This window comes from Cololabis saira, chromosome 5 (genome assembly GCF_033807715.1).
Source record: "Cololabis saira isolate AMF1-May2022 chromosome 5, fColSai1.1, whole genome shotgun sequence".
In the NCBI taxonomy this organism is placed as follows: Eukaryota; Metazoa; Chordata; class Actinopteri; order Beloniformes; family Belonidae; genus Cololabis; species Cololabis saira.
This window is the reverse complement of record NC_084591.1, coordinates 39,446,994-39,472,415: the sequence shown is the minus strand read 5'-3', so window position 1 is coordinate 39,472,415 and position 25,422 is coordinate 39,446,994. Positions and strand designations below refer to the sequence as shown.

The 25,422-nt window shown below is 38.8% G+C and overlaps 2 protein-coding genes across 2 annotated transcripts; both read right to left on the bottom strand.

Annotated features, from left to right (window-relative positions):
• Positions 1–11,078: 11,078 nt before the first annotated feature.
• zgc:77752 (uncharacterized protein LOC393862 homolog) lies at positions 11,079–19,034 on the bottom strand. Its single transcript, XM_061722045.1, has 13 exons — positions 18,892–19,034; positions 18,449–18,780; positions 18,264–18,344; positions 18,010–18,128; positions 17,662–17,799; positions 17,291–17,562; positions 16,133–16,435; positions 15,774–16,028; positions 15,570–15,686; positions 15,304–15,405; positions 12,207–12,287; positions 12,006–12,116; positions 11,079–11,921 (listed from the first exon to the last, which is right to left on the bottom strand). Exons 2-13 carry the CDS (start codon positions 18,634–18,636, stop codon positions 11,802–11,804), a joined length of 1,887 nt encoding a protein of 628 aa, XP_061578029.1. The 5' UTR covers positions 18,637–18,780; positions 18,892–19,034; the 3' UTR covers positions 11,079–11,801.
• Positions 19,035–20,563: 1,529 nt separating this feature from the next.
• Positions 20,564–25,383, bottom strand: LOC133444334 (ADP-ribosylation factor 4-like). The gene is made up of 6 exons (XM_061722044.1): positions 25,186–25,383; positions 24,669–24,749; positions 24,468–24,577; positions 23,276–23,347; positions 21,967–22,092; positions 20,564–21,868 (listed from the first exon to the last, which is right to left on the bottom strand). The coding sequence occupies exons 1-6, from the start codon at positions 25,250–25,252 to the stop codon at positions 21,782–21,784; spliced, it is 543 nt and encodes a 180-aa protein (XP_061578028.1). The 5' UTR covers positions 25,253–25,383; the 3' UTR covers positions 20,564–21,781.
• Positions 25,384–25,422: the final 39 nt, after the last annotated feature.

Sequence of the window (25,422 nt, the reverse complement as noted above, 5' to 3'; positions counted from 1 at the left end):
GCTTTATAGATAGCATTTGTTTGTGCTGATATGCTGCGTTTGGTTTCAACAAAGGTCTGTCATCTCTTCTGTTCAGAGGACTTTGTTCTATAAACTAGAACAACATCCTTTACATCGTTTAAGATGGTTCATTCGGATGCATCTTCAAGAGCTTTTGATCAGCAGAACCCTGATGAAACTTACTGTCTTCATGACTGTGGCAGCATTAAGGATGTACCTAGTTTGCCCACACTACTTGTACATTTTGTCTTAGCTGTTATAAAAATTATGACAACATAAATGTCATGCCTTGACGTTCAGCTTTGGTTGTATTTTCCAAACTGCAACACCTGTGAGAACCAAATCAGAATCAGCTTTATTGGCCAGTTTTGCAGACACAAACAAGGAATTGGACTTGGGTTGATCTTTGCTTGCAAGTACAACATTCACTTAATATATACGGATAAAAAAATAAAACATAAAATGAGTACAGAGAATAAAAACAAAACAATAAGAATAGAATGGAGGAAGGGGAATATGTCTGTGTACTGTATGAGAATCAATAAAGTAGGTACATTTGCAAATAAATAAATAGACACTATGGGTGGTATATACGGTATATCTTAAAATAATAGTGCAAAGCAGTTCAGTGCAATGATAATGTATTAATTACACTATTGTAACTGTAAAGTTGAAATCCACAACATAGATGAGCAGAACAGTGTTTGAGGTGTGGTGTGAGGGGGGTACTGTTCTGTTACTGTTCAACAGAGTGACTGCTTGGGGGAAGAAGCTGTCTTTGTGTCAGCCAGGTTTTTGCAAACAGTGCCCTGTATCGTCCACCAGAGGGGAGAAGGTTGAACAGTCTGTGACCAGGATGCGAGGGGTTTGAAAAGATTGTAGTTGCCCTTTCCCTGGCCCTGGACCGGTGCAGGTCCTGGATGGAGGGACGGTCAGCTCCAATGATCCACTCTGCAGCCATAATTGTCCGTTGCAGTCTGGCCCTGTCCCGTTTGGTAGCAGACCCAAACGAGACAGCGATGCAGTTGCAGATGACAGAAAGTGGTCAGCAGCTCCTTTTTCTTGATAGTGTCGATCTGGAGAGACCATTTTAGGTGATAAATGATTTTAATCGTATCATGCAAATAGAACATCCTATAATTTACACATTTATTTATCATTTATCTTCATTACTGTATACCCCCTCACTACTTAGTGAAACATGTATTTATTCATATTACATAAGTTACTTATAATTGGCAGAATAGATTTAAGACATGCAAATAGATCTGAAACTTGAGTACCCCTAGTTTTTTCATTTGATGATGAGGAAAATAAAAGGATAAAAAGATCTGTGCTTCAAAAAGAAACATATTACAACAGGATTTTTACTTATTGTCAAAACTGATCCAGGCTGTGACTTTAGAGAAAATGAGCAATAAATAATGATTAAGGCAGTAGTTTTAAGAGGTTTGCTGATTTATTAAAAACATCTATTGTGAAATTGGTAAGATGTACTGAGAATGACACAGTCCAAATGTAAAGCTTGGAGCTGTTGGGCTTGTGAAGCTTACCTACAATGGAAAGAAATGTTGATACATGAGCAAAAGTTGAACATTCAAGGAGTTTCTGATCAACTGAAATGCTGCTTACACGCTCAGGATAGTATGCTCCTGGATCCGGTTTCCTTGTGGAGTCAAGAGGAGGAAAATGTCTCCCTATCATGCTGTACTGTGGAGGTTTCTGCCTAGAAATGCACAGGTCCACAGCTCCATAGACAGCTGGGCCTGGGGTCTGGAGGAGAAACCACAGTACTGAGAGCAGCACCACACTGGGGAGGCTCTGTTCCTTTAATGACTATTTATGTACCTTCTGCAGGTCCTCATAGAAGCTCCCAGTTTCAAGGCGACTGGTTATTGTATAGCTGGGTGCTGAAGGTGTGGTTACAGCTTTAGACCCAAAGATAGGGCAGCTGGCACCTGGACCTGAGCAACGGATACAATTTGCTGATGTACTTTTGAATGTGAAACGCTAATATTCTCCTCATATACAGTACAGGACTGTCTCAGAAAATTAGAATATTGTGATAAAGTTCTTTATTTTCTGTAATGCAATTAAACAAACAAAAATGTCATACATTCTGGATTCATTACAAATCAACTGAAATATTCAAGCCTTTTATTATTTTATTATTGCTGATTATGGCTTACAGTTTAAGATTCCCAGAATATTCTAATTTTTTGAGATAGGATATTTGAGTTTTTTCTTAAGCTGTAAGCCATGATCAGCAATATTAAAATAATAAAAGGCCTGCAATATTTCAGTTGATTTGTAATTAATCCTACGGAAGCCGAGAACGGCCATGCCCCTTTTTTATTTTTACACTGTTTTTTTCTTTTTTTTCTTTCGTTATCTCGTGATAACGAATTAATTATTTCGTTATCTCGATATAACAAAAATCGTTTTGTCGTGATAACAAATTAATTTAATTCATTATCTCGACATAACAAAAATCGTTTTGTCGTGATAACGAATTAATTCGTCATAACAGAAGACGTATTTGTCGTATAGTCGAGCACCGAGTGCTCGATCAAATACACCACAGGATCCAGTCGTGCTCTGGTTCGGATCATCCTCAGCTCAGCCTGACGAGCTGCCACGACTTCCACCGACTGCGCCAGCTCAGGTAAAGTAACGTTTATTTAGCCTCATCATGTAATGTGTATGTAACGTAATTCCTTTAATCGTGCTTTGATATGTGTCGTGTTTATTATTATTATGGTTTGTGTGGCACATAGCATTAGTGATGGGCAGCAGCTACAAGTGTAGCATAGTTGTTAAACTAACGTTACATTTCTCAGTGGCCGCAGAGTCGCTGTTTTCTCAATCAATGATCTTTTCAGTAGCTCTTTCATTGATGGAGTTGTGCGAGCCTGCTGTTAGGTTGAACTGGTCACATCTTGTTCAGGCTACTGTTGCTTGTAATATTACGACTTAACTCTCATAATTTTACGACTTTATTCTCATAATATTACGACTTTATTCTCATAATATTACGACTTTATTCTCATAATATTACGACTTTATTCTCATAATATTACGACCAGGGTGGTGCGATTTGCCGGAGGAGATGGTGGGGACCCCCCCCCCTCTGGTTTACACGTCCTATCTAAATGTATCCCCCCCACCCAAAGTATTTTCACCATTACATCGTAATTATTAACAAGTAATAACAACCAAAATACACAGTCCGTGTTCATTCTGCTTGTGCTGGGATTTTGATACCAGGAGCGAGTCGCGCCCACAGAAAGCAGGATTTTCTTGTATTCCAAAAGTCCGACTTCCGGTCCGCCAAAATAAAAGATACAGTCAGTCAAATGAATGAAAAAATGAAAAGAATCCAGAGCAGCATATCCTCATATTTTACAGGATCACAACCAAAAATCCCGAGAAAAAATGCGACAGAAGATGAAACAAGATCTGACATTGCTGATTGCAGCTCCCATGTTTTTGGTTAAACTGATATCGAGAAAGAATTAAAAAAATATTAATTTTGTTTATTTATTTTTATTTGGCACATTTAAATATTATCATAAAGAAAAAATATATCAATGAAGTAAATTATGACTCAATATGGTCCTTTACACAAGCTGTTTCACAAGTAGAGCATAAATCAATCAGTTTATTTGTGTTTTTTACTGTTTATGTGTATTCATCAGTTATGAATCTGGCTTTGGTCTTTGTGGGTCTCTAATACATTGGCAGGGTGACATCTCTTATCATTATCAACTGAAATGTTGTAAATGTTTGACTGTCTATCTTGATTTATTGCCTACCAACCACCTAAATGTTCACTGAATAATCCTGATATCCTGGCACTTATTATTAAAGGCCACTCTTAAAATGCAACATAATTGTATTTCTAAATATAGCAGGGTTCCTGCTCTGCTTCTCTATTAACAATGGGCTAGAAGATCCCTGACAGAAACATATGCTTTCATTATTGTTATTTTAACATATAACTACACTATGGTAACATAGAGTTTAATAGTGGGTTAACATAACAGACCTACATGGGTTATATTTTTGACACTACAGCATTTAATCCACAGAAATGATGTAACCCTGCTGAAGTGGAGCTTCCCATGGTTTGGATATAGACTAGACTATGGCTCAATCTAGGAAACTGGAGCACTGTAACTATTCTGCTGATAACTCCACCATAGCATAAAAAAAATCATATTGAATCCTGCATTTCCCAATGATGGTGCTATGTACTAATTTTCAAAAGAACTCATCATATGTATTGAAATCCTCATGTTTTTGTGTTGCAGAACGAGCTGGACACCATTGTGACAATGTGGGACAACCAGCGCATTCGACCAGGTGGAAACGGACTTGCTTTGTATCATTGAAAACCATGCCTGATGTACAATGTACCTGAGCTCTATCATGCACAAGATTATTTGCATCCACTAGCTTATGAAAGAGTGGATATTGTTCTCCAAGAAGACATCTGTCTGTGGAAAACAGACATTCCCTGCGACCATGACCTCCATGAGCTCTGTTTGGTGGTTATGAAAGAGAACAACATAACATTAGCACAGTGTCCTAGTGCTGCAGAGGGTATAAGATTTTACAAAGACCTAAGGCCTTTAATAAGGGCACTCCTGCTAGAGCCTCATCATTGATGTCTTTAGGATAGACAGATGCTGTCCATCGTTCTAATGACAATGATAGCATCATGCTGTGTTGAAATGTTTTACCAAGATAATGTGATTTCTGTGTAATGGGCCAGGTTGTTGTTTTTTATTGTTGTTAGTCTTGTGTATTTTGTTTTCATTGTTGTGTCAGCCCAAATTATTCTCAGATGTGGGTCCAAGAGACAAGTTTACATCAAATTGGGATCTGTGTCGCTAATATGTAATAAATGCGTCCATGCTATGCAAATGTTGAAAAATGTTGAAAATCACTTTAGCATAGTGCTGTCCTTGATTAAAGAAATTCTTAGTCAACTAGTAGACATAGAATTGGTCGACTAACTGATTAGTTTATTCCATCGACAAGTCTGTAAAGTTTAACTTTTCCACATGCAAAAGTATCCCATGGAATATCATATTTATCAGAGATGTCTTCCAGGAAATGGCTAATTCAGCATGGTAATAAAGCATTACAACTGACTAACTGACTACCAAAATCTTTGTTGACACCTTTACACTGGGAAAAAAAGACAGTGAACATTACAAACAGTTAAAACCTTTTAATTTATTAAACATTTTAATTGCAAACATTTCAAAACCATAAGCCAGGGCTTTCATTTAAAAAACATGAGGTTGGAACCAGGAAAGTACAGGGTCCTATTAGTGCGGCACTGCACTATTCTAAATCAAATTTAAAAAAAAAACAAAATCAGTATAAAAACTGGTATATAAATGAAACACATATAGGCTAACATATTCCCCTTCTCTTAAAGGGATATTTTGCTTTATTAGAACAAGTCAAAATCAGCAGCCTTACATCTATGTTAAGTAATCTACAAGACCACCACCACCACCTACTAACCACTACTCCTAGGTGTCAGGCTCCTCATTCACTCCTATTCATTTTCAAGGGCCTAGTCTAAATATTATACTTGTGAATTATAAACAAACAATACAGCAACATTCTGTGCAATTTTTTTTCTGAGTCAAAGGAAGAGAATGAGGGGCCTGACACCTGGGAGGAGTGGTGATGTTGACAGCAGAAAGGAACAGCAGTGGTCACTAGCTTATTTGTACTGGGTATAATCTTTGCTTACAACTATCTCTCTTGTTCCACCCCAGTTGGTCTTCTTACTTGTTTGTACATAGAATCTTGGTAGTTCAACCAGCCAAGTTCTATTTTCCTTGTCTTCTTTTCAGCATTCTTATTTCCAAGAAGTGCAGTCTTGGAGTTAAAGCTGCCGGATGCTGTGGCTGATGAGGTGGATGGCAGTCTCATCTTTTCTCTTATTCTATTTATTAATGTTTGTTTTGCTCTGTATCTCCTTTACTTTCAGTTGAGGATAATGGCTTCCAATTCTTCGCAAAGACAGGGTCACCATATCTTGGAATGTAGTTGGAGAGTTTCTCTTCTGTAAGAAGCTGTACAATGTCTTGATCGATCTAAAACACAAAAGCAGATATAATGTCATTATTCACCTATAGTATCCATCACACTCAAAAAAGAAGGTTCTAAAAGGGCTCTCAGAGAAATTGAGTTCTACCTATAATATTTGACTCTAGAGAACACATTTCTCTTGGCACTTTTCTTCCCCGTATCCAGAGGTGGGTAGAGTAGCCCAAAATTGGACTCGAGTAAGAGTATTGTTACTTTAAAACAATATTGCTAACAATATTAACCCTAGAACACCAACGTAATTTCATGAAACACCATCACTAACGTCGGCTATATTTTACCCAATATAATATACCACATAAAAAATACTTCTCATCAAAATATATCAAAGTACAACAAAACATTGAGGTACTTTTCTTTCATGTTTCCTTATACAATGTCACAAAAAATGAAAAAAAAAGGTATCATGGGGCGACCCTATAAAAAAGCTGTAAAATTGGTGAAAAATTGGAGAATCATTTAGGGCTTGGGAGTGGGTCCTATGCTTGTATTGGTTGTTTGTGCATGGATGGGAGGCCAGGACAGGCTTCATTTTTGAAACTGTTTCAGGGAGGAAGGACACCAACGTTAGTTCTTTGGTGAAAAGAAAAGCATTGGAGCCTGGTGTGCAATTTTTTCTTTCTTTCATCACCTGTGGGATCTCCCTTTTGTCTCCCAGAGTCACCAAGCCTGTGACAGGAAATAGCTGTGCATGATATGGGGCAATAAGTATGGTAATACCATCATCTGATATAATACACAAACACTAACGTCGGGTAAAATCCACCCGAAAGTTGTATACTCTCAACCACTAACGTCGGGTGAAAATCACCCAATACTTTTACTTGAGTACAATTTTTGGCTCTACCAACCTCTATATCAAGAACCTTTCTATTTAAAAAACACTGAAGGAACTAAACCTTTGGAAGAAAAATACCAAATGTTATACTTGGATATGAGTCAATATTGCCACCTTGTGACCAAAATCAGCAACAACATGCTAGTGTCAAAATCTGCTTCACTTTTTACTTATTTCACAACAATGTTACACTCGAATGAAAACAAGTAACACTTAGGCCAGCTTTGAGAAACTATCTCACATCAGTGGAAAATTATATCTGAATTAATGCACTACACGGCTACATATATTTGAGTAATGAGTGTTTTGAGTTTCTGTTTATTGAGTGAGAAAACATAATTCTATTCACTTCTGTTGTAATTATGAGTGTTTAATGATATTTTTTTGTTAATATTTTTGTAGAAATCCACACTCAGTGTAAGCTCCAACTGTCTGTGTGCTGCTTTAAAGGAAAGTAAACTGAAAGCATATCAACCTCTAAACTTTTCATTTCCCCACATACTCTGAATTGTGGCCTCAAGTGATGTTCTGGCCGACACCCCGGCGTGAGCCTTGTGATAAACCCTGAACAAGTGCCCAGTCTGAACTTTACTATCAGTTTCTCCACTACACCCAAAATTACATTAGCTGGTTTAAGCTGGACACCAAATGAGCCACCAGTTCAACCAGCTTGAAACCAATTACATTGCAGATCACAAAACCTCTTACACTGGTCGTAGCTGTTTTTATTTGTTTTTAACAGCAAGTTAATACTATATCACCAGTATTAACTCATATAAATCATTTTATGTGCATCTTGTGCAGGTAAAGGTATTATGCCATTATTGATGACAAAATGGATCATATTTGATTATACTGACTTACAGTTACCAAATTGGACCAAAATAGTTAATCCTTTGTCACTCTTTGTTGGAATGATGTGCAGGCAATGCCTTTGAATATTGACTTAGATTATGTACTTCACCTTGTCTTCTGCCATTCTTCTGAGGTTCTCCTCAGGAACACCCCTTTCTCTCAAGGCAGAGAGAAACTGGTCCATGATCTGTAGGATTCAACAATAAATGTAGTCATACTTGTTAGCAGCTGCAACAAAGTTGGTCAACTCTTGACTGCTGTCCCTTCATTACACAAAAGGGTTGTTATCGTTCTTCTGATTACTTAATCAACATGTCAAGTCATGTTTATTTTGCATTAAAATAGGAGAATTAGGAAATTAGGAGAATAAAGTCGTAAAACTACGAGAATAAAGTCATAGCCTAATGTTGCGAGAATAAAGTCGTAATATTACGAGAATAAAGTCGTAAAATTACGAGAATAAAGTCGTAATATTATGAAAATAAAGTCGTAATATTATGAGAATAAAGTCGTAATCAGGGTGCGATTTGTGAAAAAACCAGAGGGGGGGATAATTTTGAGAAATATTTATATTCAGAAAAATTACCACACAACAGCGGTCCAACAGTATAGGCTCTTATGAAAACTTGTTTCTTGTGTAAACCTTACACTTAAGCTACATAACGTAGGCGGTAGGCCTATTTTGAACATGAACTGAACCACTGCATTTGCAGAAATGTTTTCTCCTAATATTGTTTTTAAATGTGCCAAATAAAAATAAATAAACAAAATTAATATTTTTTTAATTCTTTCTCGATATCAGTTTAACCAAAAACATGGGAGCTGCAATCAGCAATGTCAGATCTTGTTTCATCTTCTGTCGCATTTTTTCTCGGGATTTTTGGTTGTGATCCTGTAAAATATGAGGATATGCTGCTCTGGATTCTTTTCATTTTTTCATTCATTTGACTGACTGTATCTTTTATTTTGGCGGACCGGAAGTCGGACTTTTGGAATACAAGAAAATCCTGCTTTCTGTGGGCGCGACTCGCTCCTGGTATCAAAATCCCAGCACAAGCAGAATGAACACGGACTGTGTATTTTGGTTGTTATTACTTGTTAATAATTACGATGTAATGGTGAAAATACTTTGGGTGGGGGGGATACATTTAGATAGGACGTGTAAACCAGAGGGGGGGGGGTCCCCACCATCTCCTCCGGCAAATCGCACCACCCTGGTCGTAATATTATGAGAATAAAGTCGTAATATTATGAGAATAAAGTCGTAATATTATGAGAATAAAGTCGTAATATTATGAGAATAAAGTCGTAAAATTATGAGAGTTAAGTCGTAATATTACAAGCAACAGTAGCCTGAACAAGATGTGACCAGTTCAACCTAACAGCAGGCTCGCACAACTCCATCAATGAAAGAGCTACTGAAAAGATCATTGATTGAGAAAACAGCGACTCTGCGGCCACTGAGAAATGTAACGTTAGTTTAACAACTATGCTACACTTGTAGCTGCTGCCCATCACTAATGCTATGTGCCACACAAACCATAATAATAATAAACACGACACATATCAAAGCACGATTAAAGGAATTACGTTACATACACATTACATGATGAGGCTAAATAAACGTTACTTTACCTGAGCTGGCGCAGTCGGTGGAAGTCGTGGCAGCTCGTCAGGCTGAGCTGAGGATGATCCGAACCAGAGCACGACTGGATCCTGTGGTGTATTTGATCGAGCACTCGGTGCTCGACTATACGACAAATACGTCTTCTGTTATGACGAATTAATTCGTTATCACGACAAAACGATTTTTGTTATGTCGAGATAATGAATTAAATTAATTTGTTATCACGACAAAACGATTTTTGTTATATCGAGATAACGAAATAATTAATTCGTTATCACGAGATAACGAAAGAAAAAAAAGAAAAAAACAGTGCAAAAATAAAAAAGGGGCATGGCCGTTCTCGGCTTCCGTATAATCCAGAATGTATGACATTTTTGTTTTTGTAATTGCATTACAGAAAACCACAATATTCTAATTTTCTGAGACAGTCCTGTATAAAGCTGACACCAAATATGCTTGTTACCTGGGACGCCATTATTATTGTCCAGGTTGCGCCTCCCAGTTAGAGAATATGCAGAATAAGAAGAAGAATTAATTGTATATTTTATAATTTTTTCAAATAAAACGTCTCTGGTCTACCTCGCCTATCCCAGAATGCAATGCGCCCTTGACCGGCACAATTTTTTTTTACAAGCTTTATTGAGAAAACACTCAAAACAGCGTTACAAATACAAAAACATTATTTTTATTATGTTTTATACCATGTACGTAGGGGTGCACTAAATAAAAACCCCAAAATATGTAGCTTAATAAAATAAAATGAAATTCAAATGTCTGAAATGTTCATTTTAATACATTTATTAAAATTAGGGTTGCCACCTTTAAGAAATAGAATAAGGGACGCCCCATTTCAGAAGCGCAGGCACCAAAAAAAGGGACATCCCCAAAACTTCTAAAATACATTGAAATGTATTTATTTTATATCAAAAAAACAAAATGCTTTGATTTAAAGTGCTTTAATAGCATTGAACTTGCATGACTGTACAGACAGCCAACCATACTAGCAACTGAAATAGCCTCTGCTCCTATGGTATGTATGTCCACATCAGCCAAGATGTATATACAGGTGAAGGTCGGAAAATTAGAATATTGTGTAAAGGTTCATTTATATTCAACTTAAAATGTGAAACTCATATATAACCTAGTCCCATTACATGCAAAGCAATATATTTTAAGCCTTTATTTGTTATAATTTTGATGATTGAATTGTTTATTGATTTCATAATATATTCTAATTTTTTTAGATTTGTTATTTGGGGTTTTCATAAACTGTGAGCCATAATCACACTATGTATGTAGTGGGAAATAATATATTTGTTTCACCTTTAGTTGAATTTACTACGAATGATGTTTTGCAATATATTCAAATTTTCCGACCTTCACCTGTATATTATGAAATAAATAAATAAGAGCCTAATATGGGTCTGTATTGGTTCAATACGGAACGCAACCCTTAATTCTCCGTTATTTGGATAAACTGAGCCCAGGTTGGGGATCTTAACATTTACTTTTACGCCTGAAAAAATATTAAAACTTAATAAAGTGGCATATTAACAGCGCTACAGCGGAAATTAAAACAGCTTTTAGCTCTCGGCTTCCGCTGTCGTTTTGGTGCGAAATGCATTCTGGGATACTTGGCTGCATACTGCTGTGTGAACGGTCTGCTGGAGCGGCTACTGAATCGTTCATTTAGTATGCAGTATACAGTACATACTGATGCAGTATGTAGCATGTAGTACGTTAGTATGCGATTTCGGATACAGCCTACGAGTGCAGGAATACCAAATATGGAAATCCTTTTTGGTTTAACATAATAGGACGGAAGTAGCGTAGTTTAAACCATTGAAAGCAAATATTAACTAAAGTTGTTTTCAGTGGCATCGTCACTGAGTTTCAACATGAGGAGCTCATTTCAAGTACACTGCAGGACGACAGGTGAAGTAGTCCAAAGCTCACAATCACTCTGGATTTAACACCTTCTTTTTTTTCTTATGAAAGTCTGTTTTGTCAAAGACTCATCTAACTTTTAAGATAAGCAGTTGATGCTGTATCAGATGTCTGTAAAGGCCAAAGCACCAGATTGAAAAAGTGACAGTCACAGTGACAGCATCAGCATCTGCAGAAACATCACCTCACAACAAAAGCATCCAAAAGTATTTTGCATATCATTTATTTTATTGATTATCGTGCTGTTATCTACTGTGACATACCAAAATGTTTTCTGAGGAAGGAAGCCATGTGTGCCTTTTGATTTTGCTCACACTCTGTTTCTTGAAGGAAATAATAACAATCATAAAAATCCAGTTCGTTGGTCGTGTTTTTGTCTCCACTGGTTACGACTGCTCTTCACAGTGTAGCGTTGCTGCTGCTGGCCCTCGTCATGCATCGTTGGTTGACGGTTTCTTTCATACTGGCCTTCAGGACTTTCATTAAAGGTGCTAAGCTTCCCATTTCCTCTACAGGGTGCTGTTGAGTTAGAAAATACAATTAAGTATTAAAGCGTTCACATTTAGCACATATGTACCTCGCGGTAATTTGATGGTGTTTTACCCTTGTAAGTGCGCATATGAGCCGCTGCAGCACTGCATCCTCTCTGTGTGGACAAAGGCTGCTCACTGTGCTGACACAGCTTAGCAGGCAGTAGATGCTGTGTCTCTGTGGCTGGAAAGATGCAAGCAAAATGTTGTATTGTTGCTGAAGAGATCCAGTTCTCTATTAAGGATCAGAAGTCTGCATTGCCTGTTTCCTTACTTTCTTGAGCAGACTGAGAGGATTGCTGTTGTTCCCTCCCGCGCTCAGCCTTTCAACATCCTCAGCACTCAGAACCGGGTCCTGGATGAGATTAGAAATCATTTGACACTGAGAGAAAAGTTTCCCAACGCAGGGGAAGGTGAGGTAATGTGAGACATGCCCTGTGTCTAGCAACGGTACACATTTGTGGTCAAGTGACCATGAGGTTTTCAAGCCCCCTCCCATTCCCCAATGGCTATGAAGAAAAGAACCTCATAGTGATTTGGTAAGCATGCTTTTTTGTTAAAAATGTGTTTTTTGCAGGTAAAAGTAAAACATTTCTTCGTATCAACTTAATCAACGATTGTGTCAAAACAAATTGATTCAGGTAGAAAAACGTATATCATCCATGTTCATGAACTACCATCATATAACACTGTGTGATTGATGCAAGATTAGCCTGAAATGCTAGAGAGGGTGTTTTTTCTAAAAAGGTGGCTGAGGTAAAGTGAGACAATTGCTCTGAGGTAAAGTGATACATGTCTCACTTTACCGCATCATGAAGTTAAGTCTGAAATATATTTTAAAGTAATATTCCTTTGCATTTGTTTTATGCTTTATGTTATAACCATGGTAGAGAAACCATAATGCAAAGAAAGTACAGCACAAAGACAACCTGGGGCAAAGCATACTTTGAGGACATGGAGAAAGCAGCCGCTGAGGTCGAGGCAGGAAAGAAGTCCTTAATGGACTTCAAGGGTAGGAATATAGACAAGTCAAGCCTCCAAAGATTCATTAAGAAAAAAGAGATGATGATGGTCCTGACGAAGAGAGCTCTGAGTATGAGAGAAGTAATCCAGGAAACACGGATCTATCCGTGGGTGACTTTGCCATAGTAAACTTTGCAACAAAAACCAGGAGCGTCCATTACATTGGCGTGATTGAGAAAGTTGAGGATGACGAAATTATTGCACAATTTCCTTAAAAGAATCCCAGGAAACACAAAAGATTGGGAAAGACCCACATTTGCTATCAAGGAAAATGATGTGGCCCATGTTCGTATAAAAGATGTGAAGCTTCCCCAACCTAAAAAGCATGGAGGAACCACACGGGGAGAGCAATTCCTTAGCTTTCCCTGTAACCTTCAGGCTGGACTGTAAGGTAGAAGGCTGTGGGTATGACAGGAGGCTGATGTTCTAATCCAGACTTCTGAGTCCCAGACTGTTGTAGCTGGCTGTAAAGGTCCTGTGTTCTGACCACCAGACTGAGTAATAGCTGGGTCATGTGTTCTGAGCCCAAGACTGTTCTAATCTAACTGGCCCCCTTCATTTGAATGTTCACTGCCCTTCTATTGCAGCAAACAGAACTCTTGTACTGACAATTTTCCAACAATAAAGTTTTTCAACATTAAAGTTGATTCTGATTTTGTTTAGAGTGATTTCAAGTGTTGAGAAACATATACTGTATGCTTATTGACCAATCCCCATGATTCTGTTCCTAGTCTGACATTAGTTCTAGATTGTGTAGCTGTCAAGTTAGCTGTCAGGAGTCTTACTGCTACAACATGTGTGGTTATGGTAGTTTTTAAGGGGAAACAGTAAGGGCCTGATTTACTAAGATCCTAAATAGAGAGTACTAAATTGCGTGTGCACTGAAAAAGTTTGCATGTGCTGTTGTTGTGTGTTTTGCGGGTGATCAACTAAGAATGCTCGCGCAATTGATAACAGCTGCAAACCGCAGTATTTAAATGAGGTGTTGCGTGTCTTACGGTTTGCGCCATGGAGAGTTTGGATGGAAAGCAGGATAGTCGCAAGCGCAAAATGAAATTTGACGAGTTGGAGTTAGAGATGTTAGTGGAAGAGGCAAATTGTTGTGCCGTATTCAGCACCCCTGCCGTGAAAAGCACCCCCTCGTCGACATATACCCACAGATCTCTTATTCACGAGTAAATGTCAAAAAGGACTAAATGCTCATGTTTAATTTACTACAAATGACAACGTACACACAATGACAAAAAGGATATTCTCATTCCGTGTCACGTTCTGTTTAGCGTCCAGTTTTGTGTTAATGATTCATGTTTAAATGCACTCATGGATTCCACAATAGTCATACTTTCCCACAATCACAGTCACAGATAACAAAAATCAGGTAAATGGTTATTGATGTCATTAATTAATAGCCTGCTTACTGTGTTGTCTTCCATAATATTTGTAAATATATATAATATAAACTCCTAAGTATGTGTTTGTGTGAGTGTGTATGAGGGGGTGCTTTTCACGGCAGGGGTGCTGAAAACGGCACAACACCACAATAACAGCAGCCATCGGTGCGTAATGCTGGGCAGATTAGCACCTTCCTTTCGAACGTATTAAATACAGACGCAATCACAATCCCCGCAATTACTTTCAGGCTTGGTAAATCTCATTGCGTGTGGTAAATGAACCCATTTGCATTTTCCCCTCCCAGTATTTAGCGCTTTCTGGCGGGTACGCCCCATATTGATTATTCATCAGGGCAAAAGTACTAAATGAACAGCGTGTGCTATTTTGCTCATTTGAGACGCGCAGTCCTCTTTGCACGCTGTTAGTAGATCAGCTTGCACATTGGTTTGCGGGTGATGTCAAGTTTGCACACGTTTTAACGCACGCAAACCTTTAGTAAATCAGGCCCTAAGTGTATCAGATTACCCCAAGCTGTCTCACTTTAAACCCTTGATTTTTCTGGTCTTTCTCACTTTACACCGGGTCTGGGGCAAGATAGATAGATAGATTTATTATAGTACCCTTGGGTAAATTTGGGGGGCAAAGGTGTCTGGGTGAGACGCTTGACCACTTTTTTAAAAACAATCATATTTCCTCTGCCCTTTGTCCTAAACACATGCTGACGATTTACAGTATGTTGCTAGAAAACATCCTGAACTAATAATAAATGTGCAAATTGTATTGATATATCATTTTAGCTTGCCTGGAGGGAAGGGAAATGTAAAAAGTGTCTCACATTACCTCACTCTCCCCTACAGGAAGTTTGATAGGAAATTCTAAAACTTAAAACTTGAAAAAGTTGTACTAAACTTGACAGCTCTGGGACAGTTAGACAATCCTGTTATTGTGGCACTGACCCTTAACTTCTCCAGCCAAGTCCACAAGAGACAACAGAGGACTTGAAGATCCGTCTCGGTGACCAGCAGAGCCCAGCCGCACTCACTGCCGTTCAGTTCCTCCTTGAAAAGATGAGATGGCGTTGTGACTTCAGCAAAATCAAAGTGGCATGAGTATATTATTGGTTGCTAATTATTATTATTATTATTATTATTATTATTATTATTATTATTATTATTATTATTATTATTATTATTATTATTATTATTGATGTTGTATTATTTACCTGGAGCAGGGCTGACCTCTGCAGAATGCTTTGTTCAGGAGGGCCTTGTTCTGCCATTGCCTTGGCAACAAGGCGGGCCATTGAGGTTGGACCAGGGTTATGTGGCTTTCTGCTCAACTTTATGACAAAGGTGAGAATATTTAAAGCATCTACTGCAAAGCTTTCTTACTGTAAAGTTTGTTGTACACCGTAAATGCACTTTACCTCCAGGCTGGAGCTGTATTTGGGAAGTGCCCTTTTAGCTGTGCACTTTGGCTTTTTTGCGCAGCTGCTGGTTGTTGTCATGTTGGACGCTGAGATGTTGAGTACACATGATTTCTTTTCGGTTGTCTGCCGGCTTGGGGAGAGCGTACCCTGGACTGGACTAACTGGTCCCAGATCAGATCGGATCAGATCCTGCACGCACCAGTGCTTCTCGTGTCCAAGTGCTGCTGTGTAGTACGGACTCAGCTCCAGGTCCTTCAGGGCAGAATGCAACAGTGAGACAAAAACCTCCACAACCGCCCGATTCTACAGAAAACAATGACAAATGTTACGTAATCAGGAGTGGTGTGATATTTCACCTCATTTACGATAATTTTACTGAGGTCGGAGTCACTATAGCTGCGCTTGTCAAGCAGCACCTCCCGTTTCCGCTCCATGAATCCCAGCGGCTCGTCCCAGGAGGACACTGACCCAGAGCCTGTTCTCGAGTCCTTAAAGCCTTCATTCAGCAAGGGCATGTACTGTTTGGATACGATTGTCTCTCTCACTGTCCTGTCCAGGCTCTTCAGTGCTGACCTCTTGTCCAGCTCAGCATGGACCTCTGGAGGAAAAGGGAGGCCAAGAGCCAAGCAGGAGAGGCGCACGCACAGGAGGTACACCACCTGAACAAAAGGGCAAGACGAGTCAGAACAGAGGTGAATCCCTACAGTACAGAGTAGGGCTGTTCGATTTTGCCCAAAAATAAAATCTCGATTTTTTTCTCTCAAAATCCGATTTTCGATTACGATTATTTTGTGAATTGACATAAGGCAAAGAAATGATTTGAAATATGCTGTTTTTTAATTGAACATTTTCCCCATTGGGCTTTAAGTGCAAACTTTGCTCTTATTAAACCAAAAATGAATGAATAAAGTGCAAAACTCTGTAAAATAAGTTGAAAAAAAGTTTTTAAAAATATAATAAAATATAAAGTTTTATCTCTGAAAAAAAAATCAGCAAATCAGCACTTGCAAACATGCAGTAAGTTATATTTCCAATTAAATAAAACAAGACATTTTCTAATTAAACTAAACTGGGTCTTTGCATGCTAAATAATAATGCAACCCATGAAGGAGGTAGAGGTGTGTAATGTCAGTCATTACATTTGCTATTCACATTTGCAAGTTTTTTGCAAGGAACACGAGCCGGTCTACCGCATCTGGCTTGAGGGATGCCCGGTGGCATGTTCCAACGCCCCCTCCTACACTAAAGAGCCTCTCCGATGGGGCACTTGTCACAGGTATTGAGTCGCAGGTATTGAGAGGTATTTCCATCAATCATTGATATGGTATCAATCATTAAAATGTGTGCAGACAAGATAAAAAAAAAAAAAAGTGAAAAATCGATTTTACGATTTTCACGTTTTAACATCGTTCTAATTACATAATCGCGATTACAATTTAAAATCAATTAATCGAACAGCCCTAGTACAGAGATGTGTGGTTGTGACTAGATTAATCTACTGCATCTCTCCTGACCTTTGGTGTGTATCTGAGTTTGCGTGCCTCCTCTCCATGCAGCAGCAGCGCTTGTCGGTTCAGGTAGTGCTGCAGGGTGAACGGGGCTCCATGCCGCAGGGTGAGGTCTGGATACTGGACCAGCTGTGTGCAAAGCAGCCGGGCAAAGTCAAAGACCTGGTTTATCTGTGACCGCGTTTGGATGGAACGAGGTCGTTTGATGCGCACATAGTGGACAGCCTCACTGGGGCTAATGCGCAGGGTGAAGACCAAGTAACATGCTATCAGGACGCCTGTTGAGCAGAAAGAAAAACCAGTTCAAGACCGTTACGTGAGTTCACGCTGGTTCAGTGTTTTCTTGGACTATATCTGAGCAGCAGGTTTAATCTCACCTGTCCTGCCCAGGCCTGCATGGCAGTGCACCGCCACTCTGCCTTCCTTTACTGCGAAGGCCAGAACTTTCACTCCATCAATGATCCCAACAAGAGACGAAACTCCAAAATCTGGCATCCCAAAGTTGTAAAAGTATACTGCAAATATGTGAACATGATTACATATCTCAGATATGGGTGTGATGTGCAGGCTGATGTGTGAGAAATGCAGTACGCCACACGCCAAGTAATTAGCTGCTTTACTAACACAAATCCTGACTGTCGGTGTAATGTTTTTTCTTAAAATACACAAAACAAAAGTTTATTTTTCTTCAAAGATGCCTCTAAATCAGGATATGAGGATCTTACTGTCATTGTCCATGAAGATCTGTGGAGAGTAAGTGAAGCCACTCTCCAGGTCAAGAGGAGGTCCACAGTGAGCATGCTCCCCCGGCAGCTGCATGTTGATGATTGATCGGATGTTTAACCTGGGGGGCGGGACTACATTACATCCTTTGTGTTTGATTCTCAAAACAGTGATGATGAGTATTAAACCAACACGCATGCACCACTGAATACCAACACGCCACACGGACAAGAGGATAGTATTGAACAATGATCACCTTTGAAATTGATCTATGATGTTGTACTTCTCGATCAGATGATTGGATGGTCTTGCCATGGCAACTATATCATCTGTCACCCTGGGATAATCAGAAGTTTTGAATCAGTAGATTATCCATAACTGTCCTTACTGTAATTCAAACAAAACATTAACATCTGTGATACTGCAGCCAAATGTTCTCACCAGGAGGAGAAAAGGCCTCGAATGACTTGTTGGTTTAACTTCCAGCACTCCGGTCCCTCATAGCGACAGTCTATCCCCCCGCAGGCCAGCAGACAGAGGAGCTCGGGTGGGATTGCTTTCACCAGATTCTCCCTGGTCTGAGAATAGGAGGGCATGGGGACTGGTATGTGCGGCGTCAAGCTCGGCATTATTCCGCACAAATGGACTCCCACAAGACCAGACTTGATCAGGCGTTGCAGTCGTTCAGCTTTCTGTCCAAACTGTGCCAACTGGCAAGATCACGTCATCTTCCTAACTTCGTTCCTTTGAATTTGTTTCAGGTTATTTTTATTCTGTACAAAACAAGAAAAAAAAAAAAAGAAAAAAAAGATTATTTTTTTTTAAAGGTATTGCTATAATATGAACCCATACGACTCCTTAATACGCTCATATTTCAGACTTACCTTTTTTATTTTGCTTGACAGTGAAGCTCTTGTGCCCATTTAATTTATTTTCCAGCCTTACAAAAACTAGAAACAGAGAAATGTGAAGATGAAGTCTGTTCAGTCCAGCAGAAAATGCATGTGCTCCTCCGTCTCTCCGCCACTGTGCACACACATAAAAGTGTATGTTGACCCAGCTCACTAAGCCAGCTAAGCTGTCATAAATACATCATCGCTGCAAGCCAATTATACCATGCTTATTCCTCCACGGTCCACCGATGTGTATGCCCTAATTACCCCCCACCAGCAAAGGTTTGGAACTGTGAAAAATTGAATTGTTTATGTATATTCTGTGATTAAGCACCACCAGAGTTTGCGTTTAAAAGATTTGAATAGATTTGAATACACCTTAAAAATGTTGGAAAGGTTAGCCCAGTGATGGACGGGCGACCTGTCCAGGGCCCTGTGACAGCTTGAGGGTCCCTTCACCCTCAATAAGCTCAGTTTCAAATAAGCCATTATCCCTCCTTAACTAGAATGTCATTGTGTAGTTAAGGTCCCAGTGTGACTGAGAACCGCCATGTATCATGGCCGTACTTTTCCCTGGCCTGCTGTGAATCATCACCCCATGTCTGAGCTGGTCCAGACACAGAGCAACAACAGGAACAGCCTGTCAATGATGAAAAGATGAGGAGATTAGAACCAACAGCTTCCCCCTCCAGATCTGAACTCCACACAGTTATCCTCAATGGCCCTGTCGTTCAACTTTGACACTGAGAAGCTGCTACCACAAGAAAAGTCAAAGAATTTAGAAATAATGAAAATGTTCCTGTATGTGTGAACAACTGTTGATAATGTTCTGTCTCACATAAAGGGGAAATCCCAATAAATGACAAAAAAAAAGGTAGCTGTGTATTTCAGACTCATGCAAACCAAAGTTGAAATAAAACAAGGTCACTTGATGTGTTTTGCTGCATCAATTTGTATTTATTTAATGTATTTGAAAGAGCAGTGTGGTTATATGCTGTATACGATTTTAAATATTGAGACCTTATTTTTATAAAATCTACATTAAAATAGATGCTAAACCCATCTGCTTATCAGAGGTGCAGAGAACCAGTGACATTAAGTGACAAGTTTGTAACTGATGGTCAGCCACAGACAAAAGGGCCAGATATGTTTAACTATGCACATTGGGAAATATTGACGAGCTCTAAAATTTTTTCACAAAGTAGGCCTAGCCCTTCATCAAATGTTTGATTGCAGCTTATTCATACACAGCTATAATGATCATATCAGCCTGTCGCAATCTTGTATTTGATGCAACCCCCACTCAGTCTTCCTTATTTGCACTAATGTCTTTATTGTAGTATTTTTTAACTTCGAGACTTAAAAAAAAAAAAAAAACTGTATTGATCGCCCAAGGGAAATCAGCTGAACGTATTCAAGCATGTCCACTCAAGACTTTAAAAAATAAAACGAGAACAAAACAAACCATGTCAAGCCTCAACCCTCCTTGTCTGTGTTGTGGTTTCTAACCATTGCAGTTGCAGAGGACACAATCTTTCAGCAAATGACGTCTGTGGCAGTCTCAAGACTTGAAAGGGGTGGCACAGAAACACTGCACTTCCTCTTCAAAGTTCCTGTCTCAGTGATTTAGAAAGTCACGGAAAAAAAAGCAAAATCCAAAACATTACTTTAATGCTGGTTTTATTTTGTACCTTCTTTTTATTTTTTTTGTAAAACACTGTTAGCAAACTTTTTTAATGCAGCTTCAGCATTTGAAAGCACAAGTTGGAATGTACAAATGTGTATTTCTGTAGCTGTCAAACAATTAAGATGAAATTTGCCAAACAGCCCAACAAAACACTGGTGACCAAAGAACAAAAAAAATAAAATTAAAAAAAAAAAAAAAATGCTACCTCACTGTGTTGCAATGTATTTGGCCGTTTGTCAACTCTTAGAAAATGCTTCCTTCCTTCTTTCTTTAAGGCTAAACGACTCCCTGTGAAGAAAAAGACTAGAACCTTTTATTCAATAATCCTTCTTTTCTTAGTGATTATGATAATGGCCGACAAGGAGAGTGAAGAAATATTCATAAAAGATCAAGTTCAAACAGTAAAATCAAGTTGTATGAAAGCAACTCACAGTGGTGTGGTTCTGCTGCAGCATAGCATACAAATCAGCACAAAACAAAGTCTTATTACTTAATTTTATCTTGCGAAAGCATAAAGACACAGAAGCATCCTAAGCAGGAACATGACCTTGTAAAGGGCTAACAAATGGATAGCTGAGATTTGTGCAAAATAAAGAGCGCAAGGCACACAGTTCCTTGTTTTTTTTGGAGGCATGCAACTCCACGCTTTTGTAAGTTTTGTTGCACCCACTACAGCACAACAAAGACATGTCTACAATCCTCTTCCAGCTCCCTTTGCAAGCCTTGACAAAGTAAGCTGGCCCAGGATTGAAGCAGTGGCAGTGAAGAGCTCAGGGTCAGGTGAGTGAGGGAGTCAAATATCCACAGGGGGCCATGGAGATCAACAGCTTACAGAGTCCTTCACCAAAGCTCTGGGGTCATATTGTCATGCCCCCCAACCCCAACTTGAGGAAGGTTTAAGGAATCTTCAACAGTTATAGATTTTCTTCTCATTTGCTTATCAACTGAAAGTATAAATACATGGCAACATAGGGAGTGAAGCAGACACAGAATCAGCATATAAACAATGAAATACTGTGAATATAAGAAAAAAGAAAAGATATTAAAAGGTTGTCATAGTTGATTATATTGCCCACCAGACCCGTCCTTTTTTTATGAACATGAACACTGGAAGACCAAAGGTTTCTTCTTTGAATAACTGTGCCTCTTCTCCTGTGGTGTTCAGTCTCCCTTCTCCGTTCAGCTGATCCTTCATTAGTTCTTGGACAACTCTTTGGATAGCCAGTCAAGTCCCTCATAGAGCCCAGTGCCCTGGGTGGCACAGGTAGACTCGATGTGCCACTGTGGAGCAAGAGATGTACATAGTAGAGGTCAGTTGATGGTTTGAAGTTTTACATCTTACCGCGAGTGTCACGAGCGATTCCACTGATATTACTCACAGTTTTGTTGCGGAGGGCCTGCAGGCCAAGCTTGTCTGTCAATTCACTGACCGATAAGGCGTTAGGAAGGTCCTGCTTGTTAGCAAATACCAGTAAAACGGCATCTTTCAGTTCATCTTCCAGCAACTACGAGGTGCAGAAAGAAAACAGGGTCTGTTAGAATATGGGGAACCAGTGACATTTTTGTTATCAAACATCCTCCGTATTCCTGCACTGACATGCAGATACTTTGTTGTTTAAAGAACAGATTGTTTCCTGATTCAAAGATAGAGGAACAAAAAATCTTATCAGTTTTAAGAGAGTAAAAGATCCAGATAAATACAAAATGCTCTGAGACTTATCTTTTTGAGCTTTTCATTAAGCTTTTTCATTAAGTTATTCACATTTCTCAACTATATGAATCTCCTCCAGTAGTGAGACTCTCAAACTGTGTTTCCAGAGGAACAATTTCTGGACTATTCTTCAGCTCGGCTGTGCTTTTTAAGATGTCACATGTGAACTTCTTTTCCATGTGTGAAGTCATTCTGTAATCTATTTAAAAAGACGGAAAGCTACTCTTCAACACGCTTCATCTTTCAGGTTTTCTCCCTTGTTATCGCTATACGAAGCGCTGTATATTGTTCCCAAACAAATCAAAGTCAGACCACAAAATACATTTCCAAGGAGTTCTGTGAACTGTTGCGGTCATTTAATTCATTGCAATGTGCTTCCGAAGAGCTTCCTTCTTTTAATATTTTTCAGCAATTATCATTCATGGGCTTCTGCACCCAACCAGAGCTAAAACTTTTTTTTTGTGACCAGTCTTTGACTAAATTTTGTATTTAGCCACAGGACAACTTGGTAATGTTTTTATGTCTTGTGTTATTGATTCATTATTCCAACGAAGAGACCATCCTGTCCTAAATTTCCAATGTTTATAAGATGTGGAATCAATATTTACAGGGACACCCCCCCAAAAAAAACAAAAAACAAACAAACCAAAAACTCTTCACTACACAAAATGTTTAGCAGTTAAAATATTGCACAGAAAGGAAAGCTATTAACATAATTTTTTTCCTTCTTATTTTGAGTTTATGATAATGTCTAAAGTATCAGCTGCAAAACTCAAAGCAGGTCTTAAGATACAGAAATGTCCATTTTATGGTAAAATGTCTCCAAAAAAGACTGATTACTCTAGATAATTACACTCAGTACATCTTCACACGCTGTAATAAAAAACCTAGGATTTGCTCAATACTGAGGGCACATTTATAACTTAACTTATAACAAAGTATATTGGTATAACAAACTGGATTCATGAGACACATACCATCTTTGACAGCTCCTCTGCAGACTCAGCCACTCGTTCTCTGTCATTACTGTCCACTACAAAGATGAGGCCCTAAAAAAAGGGTTGAAAAGATTACATTAGTCTTTAATGTGAGCATGTTTAATCAAGATTATAAAAACTCCTGTCAAACAGATACGATCCAGGATCTAATAGCTCACAAACTGGTTTGAAGGCACACACAAAATAATTATTGTTTAACAACTTAGAAGTGCAGTGACTATATTTTACTTAAGATGGAACATGGAAACTCATATGTGGAGCTTATTGGTAAGAATGTAAACTCAGTGGGTTTTAACAGCAATAAAGAAAGCAAGTCAGAATTAATTTAATGACAATACAATGACATTACATCAAATATTATTACATGGGAGATGTTATTTGACTTTTTTCTGTGTGAGTGCAGCACATAAGACATAAGACTGACCTGAAAATTACTCATGATGCTGCACTCGCATATAATTTCATAAATGTAGTATTATGTGCAGTGGCGTCAGTTCAGTCTTACTAAGGTATGGCAAGGTTACGAGTCACAGAACTTAACTATATCAATCAACACGTCCAGCAAATACTCATCACAGAAGTCTGCTATGTAGCTTATCTGTGTGGTCAAGAAAACTGGAACTTTTTCAAATGCAGTCTCGCTCACTCAAAATCTCACCAGGAATATTTGTCTTATTTCTAGTTAAAATGTCTAATTTTTAGTCAGAAAATATCATTACACTTAAAACAAGAGTCATCGCCAGAGAAATAACTTGTTATTTGACCATTTTCACCTGTTTCAAGTAAATTTTCACTTGAAATAAGTACCGTAGAAAAATCTGCCAGTGGAACAAGATTTATCTTCTCATTGCAAGCAAAAAAATCTTGTTCCACTGGCAGATTTTTCCACTTATTCTAAGTGAAAATCTACTTGAAACAGGTGAAAATGGTTGTTTTTGAGTCTTGTCTTAAATTTAATGAGATTTTTTTTTACTAAAAATTAGACATTTTAACTAGAAATAAGACAAATATTCTTGTTAAGATTTTGAGTTTTTGCATTGAAGCCAAGGTGTGGCGGCTGCCATACCTTGCCATACCCAATTGATGCCCCTGATTATGTGTGGACTCTAAAGAAAGCTGCCAGCCAGGACAATCCAGGCCCAGCCAGGACTGGACCAGCCGGGACTCATACCTGCGTGTTCTGGAAGTAATGCCTCCACAGAGGTCTGATCTTGTCCTGACCACCCACGTCCCACACAGTGAAACTGATATTTTTATATTCAACGGTCTCCACATTGAAACCTAGACAAAAATAAGAGAGGGGAGAAGTTCATTACGATGGAGCAATGGCTGAACTTCCAACAGAGAAATACGTTTGGAGTGAATTTCTTACCTATAGTTGGAATAGTGGTTACAATTTCACCGAGCTTCAGTTTGTATAAGATAGTTGTTTTTCCAGCAGCATCCAGCCCAACTATAGAGAAACCAAAAATCAATCAACAATCCTATTAGAAAAAAAGTATAAATAAGAGGAAAACAACCAGCAACATGTTTTGACACCTTCCCAACTTTCTACTACACGGCCTGATTAGTCAATAAAAACCAAACCTCAGCAAAATGTAATCTTTATCTTATTAGTTTCGTTTTATGCCCTTATAGCATGTATGTGGTAATAATGTGTCTTATCTTTAACTTCAGTTCAAAAACCACGGCCTTAAGAAAAAGGTCACGGTTTTCATGTCCAAGCTCCTTGTTTGTTTTTTTTTGTCGTTTTGTAGTTTAGTTTAGTTGTTTGCCAGGGCGTTGTGAATGGTTATCTGTAGTAACTAAGTGAGTCAGTCCAACATGTCATCAGCCACTTCCTTCTCCATCACGCTAACCAACATTAGCAACGCACAACTTTTACTCACCCATCAGAATCCGCATCTGTTTTTTGCCGAAGAGCCGGCCGAAGATGGACGAGATGGTGAGCCCCATAATTGGCCGAGAATGTCAGACCCTATAAGAGTTAATACGTATATTAAACACGGCGAGAACGAGAGGAAACCACTCTCCACGGACCGGTTCACCGCAACTTCCACGCAGGAGCAGCGAGGACTGCCACGTCCGGGCCAACGTGGAACCCATGACGTCACCGCTTTGAAAAA